This window comes from Cebus imitator, unplaced genomic scaffold (assembly GCF_001604975.1).
Source record: "Cebus imitator isolate Cc_AM_T3 unplaced genomic scaffold, Cebus_imitator-1.0 Scaffold380, whole genome shotgun sequence".
NCBI lineage: Eukaryota > Metazoa > Chordata > Mammalia > Primates > Cebidae > Cebus > Cebus imitator.
In genome coordinates, this window is record NW_016107695.1 from 3,264 (window position 1) to 21,388 (window position 18,125).

The following is an 18,125-nucleotide window of genomic DNA, read 5'->3' on the forward strand; positions in this document are numbered from 1 at the left end:
GCAGACATGAGGTCAGGACAGCCAACAAGGGGCTTCTTCAGAGCCCCAGCTCTGCAGCTGCCAACTCAGACAGCAGGGACTCCCAGGCGCTCTCAAGAGTTGCAGTGCCTGCAGGAACCCTCGAGTGAGACATTTGGGTTCTTCAAGCAGAGCCTGCGAATGGCAGCTTCCCTGATCTCCTTTCCCCCAGCTCTCCCAGACCCTGCACTGAAACTCCCACCTCTAAAAACAGGGAAGGGCTTCTGCTTTTTTTGCCAAACACTGGCCAACACCCCTGCCTGCTCACCTCCCCTTTCAGGAGTTGGTCTCCAGCACTGACCTGGGAACTTTAAATTTTATCAGTCCTCTCCTCAGACCCAGGGCCTCACCCTCCCTGCCCTGATGGCTGGTCCAGGAGTCTATGTCTCCTGAGGCCTGGCCAGGGAATGCAGGGGAGGGTCCCAGCCACAATAATTCTCAAGAGTAGATACGTGGCCAGTAACAGGGGAGCCGTGCATTTCTGAGTAACAGTTGGGTGAAAGCAGCTCCTCCTCCTTCCTCTGGACGGGTATTATGCAGAGATGGAACCAAAAACTACAGCTAGTGCTCGACTTACGACCATGATTGGGACCGGCAGACCGGTCGTAACACGATTTGGTCGTAAGCTGAGTAGGCTATATGTACAGTTGAAATGGTGCAAGCGGAGATGGTAGTGCTGCCGGAAGCTGGCCTGCACTGTCGTACGCCCAACTGGGCAACATTTGCGCTGCCAGACGCGGAGCAGTCGTGGCTAGCGATTGTGGTCGTAAAGTCAAATGGTTGTAAGTTGCGTAGGTTGTAAGTCGATCAATACCTGTACAGCAGCCATTTGGTCACCACAAAAGCAGCCAGACTGAGACTCACACCGATCACTCGGAAAGGGCAAATCAGGGTGCTGCTGAGAAACAGAACCTGAAGCCTGGTCAAGCAGACCCTGAAGTCCACCCTAGCTCTGGGTTTTCAATTTACACGCTATTAAAATCTGTTAAAATTAAACACATCCTGACTTATAAGTGTTTTCATAAGAGGACTTTACTTGTGGATTTCTTGGCTAAATGTATCAACATTTGTTTCTTCTCACTAAAAGTCCAAATTTTCACCAAAGCTGTATGTGTAAGATGGATAGCTTCATTCCACTTGTTCTTTTCGCAGCTGGTGTAAGCCACCAGGTTCTCTGTGTATTGCAAGATCGACTTTACAAACCTGTAAGAAAAAATTGTTTTATCTACTCCATTACAAAATGAAACAATGAATTAAATATTTTCTCTTAATTCTTGCAGTTATTCCTAAAGTAAACGGCACTTAATTTATGTCTGAGGATTCAAGAAAAATAAATTCATATAAAACAAAAATAAGAGAATACAAATTAGAGGAAAGAGAAAAATGCTGAAATGTAAACGCTGCTGGACACCTGCACAGGTTCCCACGCAAACACGTTCTCAAACATTCTTTCTCCAGCTCGGACATGATGGCTGTAATTCCAGGAAGGAACTTAGGGGTCATCTGCACCAAACTGACACACAACACAGACTAAATGCACAACACATCCTAAACACACAACACAGAATAAAGGCACAACACAGAATAAACACACAATACACAGTCATCCAGTGGATACCAAAATCCAAGCATACTCAAGTCCAGCATGAAAAATTGGCCCTCTGTACATGCAGTTTTCACAATCAGATTTTCGTGGTTTTTCCCACACTGATGTCTGCAACCAAGAACACTGTAATTTCAATCTGTGTTTGCATGGGACGCAGAGCCTGCTGATACAGAGGACCAACCGTATTTACTGAAAAAACTCCCTGTACAAGTGGACCTGTGCAGTCCAAACCTACATTGTTCAGGGGTCAGCAGCAATGACAAGCAAGCCATTTAGCCCCATCAGGAGCCTCGTGAGCAGGACACCCTCTCCCTCCTCACATGTCCAGCTTCCGTCCTTCGTGATGGAGGGGTAAGCTCAGAGGAGACACATGCCACTGAGACAGTTGTTGCTGTTAAAGGAATTTTCTTTAAGATTATTTGTCAGAATGTTAACAGCGGGGTGGCTCTGACTGATAAATGTCATCTTTACTTTTTCCACATTTGCCAGGTAGTTTTCACCAACATTTTATCTTGAAAATACCCAAACTTAAAGAGAAGCTAAAAGAATAATATGATGAAAAGCCACTTTGTCTAGAAGAGCATTCGCTACTGGGGTATTCTGACCTGCAGGGGATATCTGGCAATGTCTAGGCCACTTCTGACTGTCACATGGAGGGTGGTACACGACTCTACATGACTGGTACTTCATGGGTAGAGGCAGGCCTGCTGCTGCGTGTCCTACTATGAGCAGGGCAGTCCCTGCACCAGTCCACAATGCCAGCAGTGCCCAGCATGGAGCACACTGAGCTGGAGTCCCCTAACACTGAGCTGTGCTGTAACAGGCTGTATGTCAGCAGGGGCCTATGCTTCTTTCCATAAGATACCCCAGTTTTATTTTCACATTCATTTAAACATGTATTGAGCTGCCTGGCACCTGCAAAACATTGGCTTAAAACCAAGATACTCAGAACCTCCTGGCAGCTGAGGGAGGCTGGAGCTGTAGCTGCACCCAAGTCCAGATGACCACTTTTGGGACCTCTGCCTGGAAGCCACCTCAGTTTGGAATCTCTGGATGTCAAGTGGATCACACAACTGTCACACCACTTCGACTCCTAGATCGGGATGGTCCTAAAAAGTGAACTTCCCAAATTTGAAACTATTAGTTACATACCCAAATTTGGTTTTTGGCCTGGTGCTGTGGCTTTTACATTTGTAATCCCAGCACTCTGGGAGGTGAAGGTGGGAGGATCACTGGAGGTCAACATAGTAAGACCTCATCTCTACAAAAAAAATTAAAAATTAGCCAGGTATGGTGGCACAGCTGTGGTGCCAGCTACTCAGGAGGCTGAGGTGGGAGGATCACTTGAGCCTGGGAGGTTGAGGCTGCAGTGAGCCATGATTATGCCATTGCACTCCAGTCTGGGCAACAAAACAAGACCCTGTCTCTGGGGAAAAAAAAAAAAAATTGGTTTTCAGCCATTTGGAGGTAGAAATTTTCCTTGCAGTCCAGATGTCAGACCCTTGCCTGATACGGCGGTGGTGCCACCAAGGAGATGGGGGCTCTCACGCTGCCCCAATCTCACTCCTACAGGCTCACTCCCAATCTGCCCCACGACACACTGTTACTGCAGAGAAGTGTGACATACTTACTTTAGGTACTGCTGATACTCCTGCGTATTCTTTCCACAAACAGCATGAATGTTGACCAATTCCAGCACAATGAGTAACAGAACCAGGCTGAGCACAGGGGACAGAAGTCTGATACTAAAAACAGATAAAAATAAATTAAAATTTGAGGAACACTGGTTGTTTTCCACCTTCGTCAGGAAAAAGATGTTTCACCTAATCAACACGTCTTCAACTTCTCAAATAGTAATTTTCCTAATCATTAGAGCCCAATGCCTGTTTCCAGCCCCCAGGTTCGTGGCAAGAGGGAACGCCCAGTATAGCCCTTGCTCCCGGACGCCCTGCATGTCCACATTACTTGCTATCAGTCATCATCTGAAGGGCTGCTGGGGGCTCTGCACGCTCACGGGGCACCAGGCAGGCCCAATCTGTGCCCAGCCGCCCCCATGCTCCCTGCCCTCTGACATCCAGAAAGGAACTCTCACCAGAGAAAAACAAATGGCTTCAATATGAAAGCTGGCTGAATGCCACCAGATTAAAGAAACTCCAATTAAAGTAAGATCTTATTTTTCCCATGAAACTAGCTGATACATTTAAAAATATTCTGGTTTTGGAGAGTGGTAACAAGAGAATGATCTTGTCTTATAAACTGCTAGTAAGAGTGTAAACTGAGAAGCACTTTTCTGGAGGAGAATCTATGTAAAACTTTAAAAACCACAGATACACTCAACCCAAAAATTCTAGAAAAGTGTCCAAAATGGTCATTTCTTAAGGATGTGGCACATTCTAAAATATACACTATAAGTGAAGAAACCATAATGCTGGTTATACGGAAGTTAATCTGCTGTTATATTTTAAATCCAAATATTCATTTGGGTAGATAGAACCCACATTTCCACATGCCCAAATTACAAACAATATTTAAAATTGTATACACTATCACTTTCTATGAAAATCAGCCCAGCAAATCCTCAAATAACATTTCATTCAACTTTGTTTTGTCACATCGGTGAGAAAAGAAACTGGAAGGGGCACAGGCCTGGGGAGGTCTCACTCCGCAAACATGTGTTCCCCGATTCAACTACCACCTGGACTGCCATCACTCACCAAAAACTGAGTAGTTATTTCACTTGTTTTTATTCATCTTTCTTAAATGTCCAAAGAGCTCATATGTATCTCAGTGTTTAATATTATAAGTGTCTTGGGTCCTTATTTAGAAGCTTGGTAATATTTTTGCGACCAGAAACAGGCTGTGGGAACTTTTGTTTCCATTGTGACAGGAAAATAAATTTCAGGACTCCAAACTCACTAAGCCAAGTCAAGCTAAGGAAAAGCTTAACTAAAGAAAAGTTAAGCTGGGAACTGCCTCAAGAAACCTGCCTCCGGTTTTATTCCTAAATAAGATGGCTACAAAGATAAAAAAGTTACAGACCTCCCTCACAGTTTGTCCACAAGGAAATTCCTCCTGGGCCTCAACATCTTTACTCTAAGGGTTCTGCTGAATTTCACTCCGGTAATGTAATTGCTAGCTTATCTTCACAGGTGTGGGACAGAAAGTCATCCCTCTGCTCAACTGAGACAAATGCATATATGATTGCTTCTTCTGCCCTATGTTTATGGAAAATGCAGCTTCACTGAGCCACACTATGGTGTGACTATTCCTCTACCCACCTCACCAGTAAATTATATTCACTGAAAGGCAATCAAAGAGTCAAAATAATGCAATTCTTTGTCTCTTAGACTCAAAGTAATACAATCATTTGTCTCTTGTCTACCCACCTTTGAGTTTCCCACCTTTCCAGATGAAACCAATATACACTTTACACCTACTGATTGATGTTTTATGTCTCTCTAAAATGTGTAAAAGCAAGCTGTGTCCCAAATTCCCTGAGGCACATGCCATCAGCACTGCCTGAGGCTGTCACAGCCTATCCTTAACCTTGGGAAAGTTAACTTTCTAAATGGATTGAGAGCTGTCTCGGATACTTTGGGTTCACACTATCAGTTGTGAACTCCAAGTATATCAACACCTGTTGATGAGGTTCAGTGAGGGCCTACTATGTGTGTCTGAAAGTGGGGACTGAACTGCATCTATGACAACTTCCTGCCCCACAGTGCCCCTCCCAAACAGGAAAGTGAGCGCGCACCTACTCCGCATGCGCAGGTAGTTCAGCCGCTGGCGAGACCGCAGAGTCCTTTCCACCCACTGTGTGTGTCTCAGCTCTGAAGCGGCAGTGACCTGGCTGGACACGTGGTGGCACTGTTTGCTGATGCTTCGGAGCACAACCAGCACTTCCAGCACAATCCTGGGGCAGAATAGTGTGGGGACGGGTGTGTTGCAGAGCTCACAGAGCAGCTGTGAGCTGGGCCACCTGCAAACAGAGCGAGACTTGCAACAGGCATCCTGATCCTCAGTTGCGCTTCACTCTCCTCTGCACCTGCACTTGCAAGGCTGCAACCTTCTGGGAGCCAGGGCTAGCTGAGTATTGCTGACTGGTCTGCAAGGGCAACCGTGACATGTGGCAAGTGTTAACTAAATATACTGAATTGTGGTGAACAGAATGTGGCATTCACAGCTTCATCAGATGTGCCAAGCTTGCACCGTGACTGTCAAAGCTTATCTCATCATTCCTCTTGGAGCAGTAACAGTGGGATTCTAAGACTACCAAGTTTATAAAATCTAAAACATCGATAATGGCTAAGTTTGCTATGCTAATTGGCTGAATCAATGTTTCAACAGTTGTCAGGATGTTCTGGAACTCACATCTCAGTAGGAAGACTATCCAAGTCCTTTAAAACACAATGATTCTCAGGCATATGGTGATACAGTTCATCCATAATTTTTGTAATTAAAGAGTGGCAGGCATTTGTTTCAGAATTATCTTCTAATCTGAAAAAGAAAATATTTAAAGATATGTGACTATAATTAAAATGCCCATATTAGCGCCTATGCATAATAATGTTTAATGGTTCACTGAGCAGCAACCTTAATGTGACTCTTAGTCTCCTCAAATATAAAATGGAAAAAGCCACCAGGACAAGACAGTGGAGAAACAAACGACGCCAATGCCAAAAGCAAAATACGCTGATGACGAAAGACAATGAATCAGCGGAGTATTATTCCTGCTGAGCAAGTATGTCCACTGTAGTGTACGACTCCAAAATTTACGTCTCCATCCCCACTTCTCTCTTGAGCTTCAGACCCATCTTTTTTACTATCTACTCTCTATTTCTCGTGGGCACCATTGTCCACTCACAAAACCTGCTTCTCGTTCCATGTTCAGTCTCCACCAGGGCCCCATGCCAGCTAGGAAATCACATTCAGCATCACTTCCAGCTCCTCACAGTCTGCACCAGCCACCAATGCCCAGAAATTCCTCCTTCCCCCTTTATCTAACAGCAGCCTCATTAAAGGAGAAATGCTGCTGAAATTAACAGTACCAGACAAGCTCAAGGTCAGCCAGGCCTCAGGACAACACGCACCTGACAGCTTCCTGAGTGAGTTCTTCGGGGAAAGGCAACAGAGCCCAAACCCTGATGCTTTCCTCACAGCTCAGCACCTGGGAGGAAACGTTATATTGCTTTTGTAGATTTCACAATAACTTCCTAGAAAATCGATGTTTTTAGATTGTTAGGGATGTTACATTCCTCTCTAGAAAATACCTATCTATAAAATTGTGACAAATTCTAAACATTGTAAAAACTAGATGGTGGGTGTCAGTTCTTCAATACGTTCAGAGGCTGGGGAGACTACCAGGGGAATGGTAGGGAGTAAACATCTGGGGTGGCTGTGACCATGTCCACAGGCTCTTTTGACACCTCACATTGAGAGGGAAGTCCCCACCAAATCTGCACCAGCCCCAGCAACTGGCTTGTAACCAACAGAACACAGCAGATGTGAGGGTGCTGCATGGCATCCAAAGCCATGTCAGAGGTGCCGGTGCCTCTCCAGTTCAGGCCACACTTAGGGTGCAGCAGCTGTCACCTTGGGAATGTCCCTGCAGGTACCCCATGAGGCCTCTGGCCAACTTCCAGCCTTCTCAGATGGGACCCCCACAAAGCCCTGAGGGAACCACAGCTGTCAACACCCAGGCAAGGCCACAAGGCAGATCCCTTGGCAGATGCTCCCCCATTTCTAACCCACTAGAGTATGAGCAAGTCAAATGGTGGCTGTTGACACCACTGAGCATGGGTGGTCTCAACAGCAGGAGTAACCAAAGCCCAGGATGCAAAGCTGCCTGAATACCAGTGAGATGCCAGGAGGGGGACAGCGAATGGTAAGGACCCAAAACAGCCACCGTGGGGCACGGGAGAGGATGGCCTGGCACCTCGGCACCTCTGGTTGGAAGACAAAGCATGCCTTTCCGAAGCTCCTCTTCCTTCCTATGTCTTCCCTCCTCCCCACCTGTCTACCTCTACCTTCGTAAGGGCTTGTTCTTGGAAAGCATGATATCCCCCTGGTAAAGGGTCCGCAGCATGAACAGGGAATGGCAACCAACCAGCACAGACCCATGCTCTGCCTCCAGGCCCACACCTCCAGGAGGCTGCTTTCCCGACTTCACTGCTGACAGTACTTTCCTTAAGGCATTCTCAAGGAGGCCTCAGACTTCTCAAGGCACCGTTTCCTTAAAGTGCCTTTGCAAATCTCTCCTGGCCCCATGTGTTGATTTTATAGCTTCATTTCAGAAATAATCTCATTTATGAATGTTCACCTGCGTGACTGTCATGATGCGTATATTCTGGGGACTACCTCTTTTTTCATTCCTTTGCACTGCCCTCATGTCCTCCTGTATATAGAATAAAGAACCTCAGCTGACTTCCAAATTGGAAACTTCTGGCAGAAATGCTTAAAAAATTGTTGTTTCAGTAAGTTAACAAAAGCTAGTCTTGTGTAGCAGAAAAACTGACGTTACTCACCACTGACAAATAAAAACTGCTCCTAGCTCTCTGTTACTGGTGACAGCAGTAACAGCCTGCCAGGAGATTCAGCAAAAACACTTCCCAGTGCTCATCCATGTAACACTAAAAACACTAAGTGCAGTCAGCACTGCATTACTTGCAACTTCTAGACACGGAACTTGAGCCTCTGAGGACTGAGCAACCAGGTCAGGACACAGCAGGCACCACGCTGGTTAGAAAGCTGGATCTGCCCAACTCAAAGTCTGAGTCAGCAGGCAAACTGCACTCTCCGAACATCTCTGCAAGAGACAGCTGGTGTCAGAAACATGCACACCCCTCCCAGCACCCTGCATTTGGCATACCTGTTTTTTAAGCTGAGAAACCGGATGGCAACGAGAACTATAGCCTTCTGCAAGATGAATCAACAATTCCACTACTGCTTTTTCCTAGTTTAGAGAAAATGGTGGTTACTATAATATTTGGTTAGGTTTTTAGCTTTCTTCTATTGAACTACAGGCCACTTAGAATCCCAATTTCTCATTATCTTTCTTCAAATAATTCTATGCAGCTAGAAAAGCAAACGCTTCATTAAAATAGGTTTGACATGGCAGAAAAATCACAGCCAACAAAATGATTTTAAATGATGGCCATTAACAATAGTAGATCACGAATGCCACACCCACCCTCTGTGCACAAAACTGGAAATGAATAAGAAAAAAAAAGACCCCAAAGAATTGGAAATTTAACTAGGAAAGTCATTTGAACACTAAAAATCTATACAACTAAAAAAGATCACATAAACATTTAATTGCTAAGCATATACATATTTTTAAAAGCATAAACATTACATTATTTGCAGCTGATATAACCACATAACTTAAAAATCCGTCAGCCAACTAAACCCCATGGGAAATAAAATCAGTGAGTTGATAAAGTAAAAAATCTGTAACTACCTACAATTCTTAATAGCACAAAACAAACAACTAAAGTAGCTAGATATGAAATACAGAAGAAATGTGCTAGCCTTCCATTCACTCAGATGTCTGAGAACCTGGAGTGCACAAAGGAGAGTGCTGGGCAGTATGCGGGAGGCACATGTGTGTATCTGCATGGGTGATGTCCCCCCACAGGGCAGACACACACGCAGTGTACATATGCCACTGAAGAGCACCTGGTTTCTGTTCCAAGATGTGAATCCACCCAAGGGCTTCTGAGGAGAGGGATGACATTTGTAAAAGGATCATGCTGGCTGCTGTGTTATGACAGGGTGAAGGGCTCGCAGAAGTTGGTGGGCAGACCAGTTAGTGCCAATGACATTCCAGGTAGGGGATAGGACGGCATGGCCAGGTGGTGGCACAGGAGGGACAGGGAGTAGCAGATGTGGATCATATTATTTTTTTTCTCTTTTTTTTTTTTTTTTTGAGACTGAGTCTTGCTCTGTCATTCAGGCTGTAGTGCAGTGGCACAATCTCAGCTCACTGCAACACCCACCTCCAGGGTTCAAGCAATTCTCCTGCCTCAGCCTCCCAAGTAGCTGGGACTATAGGTGCCTGCCACCACATCTGGCTAATTTTTGTATTTTTATTAGAGACAAGGTTTCACCATGTTGGCCAGGCTGGTCTTGAACTCCACCTGCCTCGGCCTCCCAAAGTGCTGGGACTACAGATCTGAGTCACCGCGCCTGGACTGTGGAACATATTTCTAAGACTTGTTCCAAGGTCCGAGTATGAATAGAGAAGGGGACTCTGAGGCTTCCAGCCTGAGCAGCCACCTGGGAGGCAGGAGATGCCACGTAGACAGGAGGCTCAGGATTTGAGGAATGAAGATGGGGAAACACTGAGTCCCTGAATAAGCTTCAACATTGTGAAAAATGTCAATTATCCCTAACTCAATCCACGAGGTGCTCATTGTTGTTTGTGTTTGTACAGGTTGACACAGAATAATAAATGGTGTTGAGACAACTTGCTGGCAATTAATTTTTTTTAAAGTAAAGCTAGATTCTGTACCTTACTCTCAAGATGAAATAAATTCCTTTTACATCTTTTGATGTAAAAGGAAAATAAACAACAGAAGTACTAGAGACAATGTATACATATATTTTTAATTTTGAAAAGTGAAGATTCTTTTCAGAATGACTCGAAATGTAGAAGCCAAAGAGAGAAAAAAAATCAAAACCTATGGACAAATAACAAAGCAATATGTACACAAATAAGGCTAGTGAACCAATGGGAAATACAAAACTGAAAAAAAAAGGAGAAAACACAGTAATAGCAATTCATGAATGAATTATAAACATCTAGTAAACACACAAAAAAAGAAATGAAAATAAAAACAAAATCTTGGCTGGATATGGTGGCTTGCGTCTATGGTCCCAGCTGCTCAGGTGGCAGAGGTAAGAGGATGGCTTGAGCCCAGGAGGTTGAGGCTGTCATGAGCCATGACTGTACCACTGCACTGAAGCCTAAGCGTCAGTGAGATCCTGTCTCATTTAAAAAAAAAAAAGTATTGATATCTTTTGTCTTCGAATTTTACTTTTTAAGAGTATTTACATAAGTGCCCAAACGAACAAAGATGTTCATTTAAGCAGCATAATTAGGAATTTTCCACATCAGGGAATATTACAACTCATCCATCAGTGAAGGATTACATAAGTAAATTACAACATACTGATAAAATGAAATAACAAACAGCTGACAAAAAGAATAAAGCAGAACAAAGATGCCAAAAACACACTGTTAATGAGAAACGGTAGCTATAAAACATAATGTATCTTCCTATGAACTCACGTTGGTATACTCATAGAAAAAATGTGGAGCAACGCCACCTAATTATTAACCAGTAGTTATTTCTGGGAGATGGAATTCCTGAGGGCTGTTACTTTTTCACATTAATTTTTCTGTTTCTATTAATTTTTGTTTGAACTTTCAAACAATTTTTAAAATAACTATCATATGTATTATCTGAAAATATTAAAATATCAATAACAAATGTTCTAACAAATTATTTATTTTGAAATAGAAGAATTAGTTTATTGACGATGCAAAAATATCCTACCCCATCGATTTGGCAAAAATCTGTAAAAATTTCCTAATATTTGGTTAATCCTGTTTTATAATTTGTTCTTTTGTTTTCAATACTTAGCTACTGTTACATTCAAAAGCAAATGTGTTTTTAAGAAATGAGTTAACTTTAGCTGAGATTAATACTGACTGATATGCGATAGAGAATATAAACATACATGTAATCCAATCCCTTTTTTTTTTTCCTGATGGAGGATACTGTAACTCAGATATATTAAAAGATGATTAATAGTTCATTACATTTCAAAAATAAACCATATTTTTTCATAGCTGAATGACAGTTAATCTAATTAATGATTTTCTTCTCAATAAATTACCTTAAAAACTGATAGCAGACCTTCATCAACAAATTTGAGTAACAGTACAACAGAAAACGCAAGCAACTGATTAGTTGTTTCTTTTGAAAATTCGTGTAAGTTGATCTCCCCGTGGCTTAAATGATCTCTTAAGCGGGGACCCTCCTGATGGTTCAGGAAATCCCAGAGAAATTCCTTTCAGAAAATAAACAGAGAAAATGTTTTATTAGTATCCGCAGCAGAGAGCTGTGCCTTATGCTGCTGAACAGAAGGGAAGGGTACATCCATCAAGCCCTCTGAAGCCCTGGGTGGGGCCTTGCTGGAGAGAGCTGTTCTGCACCCACAGGACAGACCAGGGAGTCGGAGAGGCGGTGGGGAAGACAGAGCTGCGAGGGTGGTACTGGAGTCTTACCAAACTCCAGTCTTGCTTGTTTTCACCCTCCTCCAAGGAAGGGAACTGAGTATGAGCATATGCAGGTGAGCTTTTCCAAGGCAATAAAAGAAATCATGGCTCTTGCTTGTGTGAGCACAGCCCCTGCACTTTCTTATCTGCTCTTTCACCTTCGAAGCCTGTTGCTTCTTATGACACTAGTCCAAGGCCTCTCCCACAGGTTGTAGGGAAAAGAGGTCAGAAAACTGCTGCCCTAGGCAAATTGCCAATGGACAGAAGAGTCACAGAGACTCAAGGTGGAAAGAACATTAAACTAGTTCAATCGTCTTATTTTTCGATGGTAAAAACGGATGCCCACAGAGCACAGAGTCTAAAGTCACAGAACAGGAGCATGGTTCTAGGTCACCTGACTCAATCTGAAGGAATAAATGACAAATACCTATTGCAGTTCAAATTAGTCACTGAAATATCCTCATAAAATATAAAAAAGTTGATAAATGGCTTTAAACAATTAGTGATTCTCTTTTCATCCAATACTCAATCTTATTACTCCCTATTGGTTGGTTTTTTTGTTGTTTTTTTTTTGAGATGGAGTCTCGCTCTATTACCCAGGCTGGAGTGCAGTGGTGCGATCTGAGCTCACTGCAACTTCCGCCTCCTGGGTTCAAGTGATTCTCCTGCCTCAGCCTCCTACGTAGCTGGTACTACAGGCACACGCCACCATGCCCAGCTAATTTTTTTGTATTTTTAGTAGAGATATGGTTTCACTATATTGGCCAGGCTCTAGTCTCAAACTCTTGACCTCAGGTGATCTGCCCACCTTGGCCTCCCAAATTGCTGGGATTACAAGCCTGAGTCACTGCGCCCAGCCTGTTGCATTTAACAAGGCACAAATACATGTAAAAAACAAATTCAAATTTTGCTTAGGGATAGGGCAGCTGAATCATCAGGCCTTTATAAAGGACATTTAAATAACGGCATAAAGCAGAGTACCCCAGCTGAAGTGACAGCATGGGAAGCATGAGCTGATTGGTGGTTGAAGCTGAGACAGCACAGGAATGGTTCAGAAGTATTTTTCTTGAGCAAACCAGAAGTCAAAATTAATTTCATTTTAGAGAAGTGCTGATGACATCCATAAATAAAAGAATATTACCCTGGAAAATACCTAATACTTACCATAGCAGGCTCTCCAAGGAAAAGAGGAAGCTGATTGATTTCACCATCATTCAAGTGTTTTGCCAATATCTAAAATATCAAAAATAAATACATTGATTAATTGGTCCCCATACATAAACACAGAGAACTTTCAGAGTTGATGGATATAGCACTTTTAGCGTAACTTGTTATCTAAGGTCCAAGCAAATTAAATGGCATGAGGATAGTCTTTAAAATACAGCAAACAGGTGTTCAGGAAATATTTTCTTAACCAATAGAATGTCTTTAAGAATATATTAATTGAATATACACATTTGTTTGTATATGTGACTGTGTATGTGTGTGGTATGTATATATATATATATGTGCATAGGTGGAGTGGGGCTGTGTACATTTGTGTGTTTATATGCAACTGTGTGTATGTGTGTGTGTGTGTGTAGTATATGTGTCTGCATATGTGGTGTGGGGGTGTATATGCCTGTTTGTATATGTGGCATGGAGGTATGTGTTCGTGTGTGTATGTGTGTGCATACATGTGTGTTGTTTTTATATACATCAGTCACTTCCTAAGTCACTTCTTAACTCACCATGGACTTTGCCCAACCACCCCAATCAATCCCACAGACCTGACTCTCTATAGACTGGACTGCACTATCCAGTCAAATCCTCATGTTACCAAAGGTCTTACATATTAAAATATCAGCAGATTATTCACCTAATGGAAGAAGCTCTGCTAGTAAGCAGGCACATTTTTAACTTACCCACCACACACTCACTTAGGAATCTAATGGTTGTCTTAAAGGCAAAACTGAATATCCAGATCCCTACAGGTGGCCCTTCCCTTGGATTCCTATAGGCTGTCACACTTTAGGTGCACATGAATGCTACCCAGGATTACATGCACAAAAGCCTCTATGCTTTATGGGTGATAAAAGGCATTTTCAACTGTGATTTTTACTCTTCACACCCCCAATATGCAGATTAAATGAATCAGTATATACTATACACTCATAACAGTAGTTAGGGAATATTTCTCATACAAAAAAGATGTACCCCTAAATCTAAAATGCAAGCCTCTAAATAATTATAGCTAATCATGTTAGATTACTTAGTACTTTCCAACTTTGAACTTTGTATAGCTTTAGGAGCTAGATTAGTAATATGGGGCCTCAAAATTACCCTGAAATATCAATTATAAGCTTTTATTTGGTTCATATTACTATGGACATTCTTCTGTAAGCATATGATTTATGGCCGATCTTTCATTTTGTTTTAATTTGTATTTTAAAAGAAGACAATGTCCTGCTTGTTTCAAGTTACCTTGAAACAAGTTTAATTACTTACTTCATCAAGTTTAATTACTTACTTCATCAAAGGTGGTATAAAGAGCTGTTGACTTAAGAAAGGAAAGAAATGAAAATAAACAATTAAAGCAAAATACAAGTACGGTAACACTATTCAAAATAAGAAAAAATTCTGGTACATGGCCAAATATCCCAAAGTTTCTTGTTAAACATTCATCTAGAAACACTATGAGAGGAATATCACTGACAAAATAAACACATTACAAAAGTTGCAAAAACATGGCACAGCTGGCCATGAAGCCACATTAGGACACTGCGCTCAATGGAGCTTTAGCCCAGTCCTTTCTAAAATGTTCAATCCCAGACCCTCACAAATCGCTGCTCATACAACACAGTATTTCTCCTGACGACTGGCATTTGTGCACAAGTGGACACAGCTTCCTATTTTTGCCAGCGAATAGCCTTGTCCGTTTTTATTTATTTCATTCATTCATGCTACTTCTCTGCAACATCAGCACAGCCTACAGACACAGGCTGCCCTGAGTTCTGATCCCAACTTCAACATTTTCTAGACAGCAAACCCTGGCAACTGATTTGACTCTGCAGATTCAAGTTTTCTCTGCAAAACGAGAAGTGAATAATGCCCATCTCAAACAATTTCTGGGGAACTTTAGTAAAGATTTTATAGACCGCATGATGAAATCAGGATTTTGTGTAAGCTAGCTCCCTAGAAATGTTTTTTAATTTATTAATGTTTAATAACCTACTTTAAATTTTATATTGCCAATATTCTTCAACATTTTTCACTACACAGATGATTCTAAAATCTGTATCTTTAGCTCTCAAATCTGAATTGCTAGCCCTAAAATTCCTTCTGAGTTCTGTTCTAAACATCCAATTGTCTACCACATATTCCCACTTTCTCCAAAAAGTGGAATTTTTCATTTACCTCCATCAACTACATGCAGTAGCTTCTACTTTGTTTTATAAAACAAATATTAATGCCTTCTCACTCTCCCATGATCAATAAGCTTCTGAAGTCAGAAAATCTCACTCATATTCATATCTTCCACTGGTCCTGAAGACACCTCATGCCACAAAAGTATTCAGTAAATAATAAAAGTCTTTGATAAGTTTTATGAAATATCTTCATATAGGTACTGCTATGGGAAGAGATGGCCAGGGGCAGACCTGTGTTACTTATAGTTAAATGATTACAAGCTTGCTCTGCTTTTTATACACTGAGATTTGTGCCACAGATCATATCCAAACTATGGTGTAGTAGAATAAAAGCAGAGATCAAGCAGTAACAGGAGGCCTATGGTAAAGCCCATCTGAGAGTGCCCTATAACCACAGAACACTGTGGTGTGATTGCAGAGCAGAAAAAAATAACTGCTTTGGTCCCACAACTCTTCCCAACATAGAGTTTGTATGAGGATCTCGTAAAGGGAGCTTATGCAAAAGACTCTAGGAAGGAAATGCAACCTCTGCTCATAAGACTTGGAAGGGTCTTCATAGATGAGAGCTGGTAAAGCCAGAAGGCCTTACAGGGCAGAGACACTGGAACGCCACAGGCTCTGCCTGTGTTCTCAGAATATGGAGCAATTCTCATTGCTCTGTGTCCACAATGCTCGGGAGATAAGAGCCCCTTGATGCACTGTGTGTGGTCAGACCTTATGGCACCTTGTCCACTGTACCTCTCTTGCCAAAACACCTGGATAGACAATGGGTGGTGAAATCTCAGTGTCCTTAGCATTTCTTAGGAGAACCATGTTTGCTATTGAATGCTGCAGACACATGTTCTTCCTCCGGCTGTCCTCCTCCTCAACCCCCTCCTCACAGCCTGCAATACACCTAATAAAAGCGCTTGGAGCCCAGAGCTCCATGCCAATTCAGATCACCCTGACAGAGTGCACTGGACCCCTGGACCCAAGCTGTCAAATGCTATTCTTGTGTCTTTGTCTTCATTTCTTTTCTCACTCCCTCATCACTGCCAGGACACGGGCACCCACGTTGAGGGCTGGGCTGGTTCCCAACGTACTGCCTTACAAACTGATCCTGTTTATTCTGGATAAAAGCCTGGCTAAAACTTAACATATTCTTTGATAGATCATATCCTCTGTGGAAACAGTCATTTTATTTATTTATGAAGTCAAATGATAAGTAAATATCCAAATACACAAGTTTATTTGTACCACATGGCCCTACAGTGATGGAGCGTGCCATGCAGCTGATTCCCAAGCAGGCCTCATGAAGCAAGGACCCAACTCTTTCCTAAGCTCCTCTCCACACCATGCAGCCTACACAGAAGGCACTGATTACGGGCACCAGGCGACAGCAATGTGAAGGCCTGCCTTGGAGAAGCTGCAGAGACCTCTGCAGAAACACATGTGAGTAAGGCAAAGCAGGATGGTCTCCAAGATGAAATAGAAACACAGAGAAAAGCAGCCTCCACCTTTGAGTAGATGAGCCTCTGGGAGTCACTCTTATGGCCATAGCCCATCACCTGGACTGGTAAGTCTGGGGGTGAGGGACAAAGTAAGAGGAAAGACAGGCAAATTCTGGAGTGGACAAGAAGCCTACATTACATTGGAGAACACAAACAGGGAACACAACCAAAGACGAGGGCAGGGTTAGAACCCGAGGCCTTGCTGCCACGTGAAGAACATGAGCTCCATCTGACAGGTGGCAGAACATCATAAAAGAGGTTAGACAAAGGAAAAACCATAAACAACATAAGAATATCAGTTTAGAAAATAATCAGTGGAGCCAGACATGGTGGCTCACACCTGTAATCCCAAAACTTTGGAAGGCCAAGGCAGGAGGATGGCTTATGCCCAGGAGTTCGATACCAGCCTGGTCAACATGGCAAGACTCCATCTCTACAAAAAAAAAAAAAAAAAAAAAAAAACCTTAAAAATTATTTGGGTGTAGTAGCGCATGCCTGTGGTCCCGCTACTTGGGGGGCTAAGGTGGGAGGATTGCTTGAGCCCAGAGGTTGAGTCTGCATTAAGCTATGATCGCACCACTGCATTCTATCCTGGGCAACAGAGCGAGACCCTGTCTCAAAAAGAAACCTAAAAAAAAAAAAATAAGAATCAGCAGGACTGTAAGAATAAAATTGAAAAGGTGGAAGAATCGCGAGATAGGCTCGGGTGGGCCGAGGAGCCAGGCGGGGCTTCTCAGCTTGGACAGGAAGAGACGAGGTCGGCTGGGTGGAACCCACCAGCCATGCTGGCCACTGAGTGGACATGGGAAGCATGGGAAAACATGAGGTGCTGCTGGAGTCTGCAGCTGATGAGGCTGAGATGACAGAGGAAGGTTCAGAGGCCAAATCTGTGGGAAACAATGCCTTTCTGAAGTAACACAAATGTGAAGTGCTGAGGAACTCAGCGAACATGAGCAGACCTAACTGCACAGATCAGATGAAGGTCAGTGAGAAGCAACACTGAGAAGCCTGGCTCCTGGGCCATAAGCTGCCCTCACAGCACTGCTTTCGCTGGGTCCAAAACTTCTCATGTGTTGGGTTTCATTTTCTTTTTTTTTTCCCATTTATTTATTTTATTGCATTTTAGGTTTTGGGGTATTATGTGAAGAACATGCAAAATTGTTGCATAGGAACACACGTGGCAGTGTGATTTGCTGCCTTCCTCCCCATCACCTACATCTGGCATTTCTCCCCTTGCTATCTCTCCCCAGCTTCCCACCCCCCACCGTCCCTCCCCTGTTTCCCCACAACTGACCCCAGTGTGTAGTGCTCCCCTCCCT

General features: G+C 43.0%; 1 protein-coding gene across 9 annotated transcripts in view; it reads right to left on the reverse strand.

Annotated features, from left to right (window-relative positions):
* Positions 1-1,031: 1,031 nt before the first annotated feature.
* ERMARD (ER membrane associated RNA degradation) overlaps positions 1,032-18,125 on the reverse strand; it is a 32,331-nt gene continuing 15,237 nt past the window's right edge. For 3 of the 9 annotated variants that reach the window (XM_017507599.2, XM_017507598.2, XM_017507601.2), the window contains 9 exons: positions 14,419-14,448; positions 13,074-13,142; positions 11,528-11,701; positions 8,493-8,576; positions 6,715-6,791; positions 5,996-6,121; positions 5,379-5,603; positions 3,256-3,369; positions 1,033-1,221 (listed from right to left, as the gene is read on the reverse strand). In XM_017507599.2, the coding sequence (XP_017363088.1) occupies positions 1,038-1,221; positions 3,256-3,369; positions 5,379-5,603; positions 5,996-6,121; positions 6,715-6,791; positions 8,493-8,576; positions 11,528-11,701; positions 13,074-13,142; positions 14,419-14,448 (1,083 nt within the window). In that variant the 3' untranslated portion in view covers positions 1,033-1,037. Of the gene's footprint in view, positions 1,222-3,255; positions 3,370-5,378; positions 5,604-5,995; positions 6,122-6,714; positions 6,792-8,492; positions 8,577-11,527; positions 11,702-13,073; positions 13,143-14,418; positions 14,449-18,125 lie in introns of all 9 variants that reach the window. The other 6 variants (XM_037731065.1, XM_017507600.2, XM_017507593.2 and 3 more) reach the window with 5 other exon arrangements.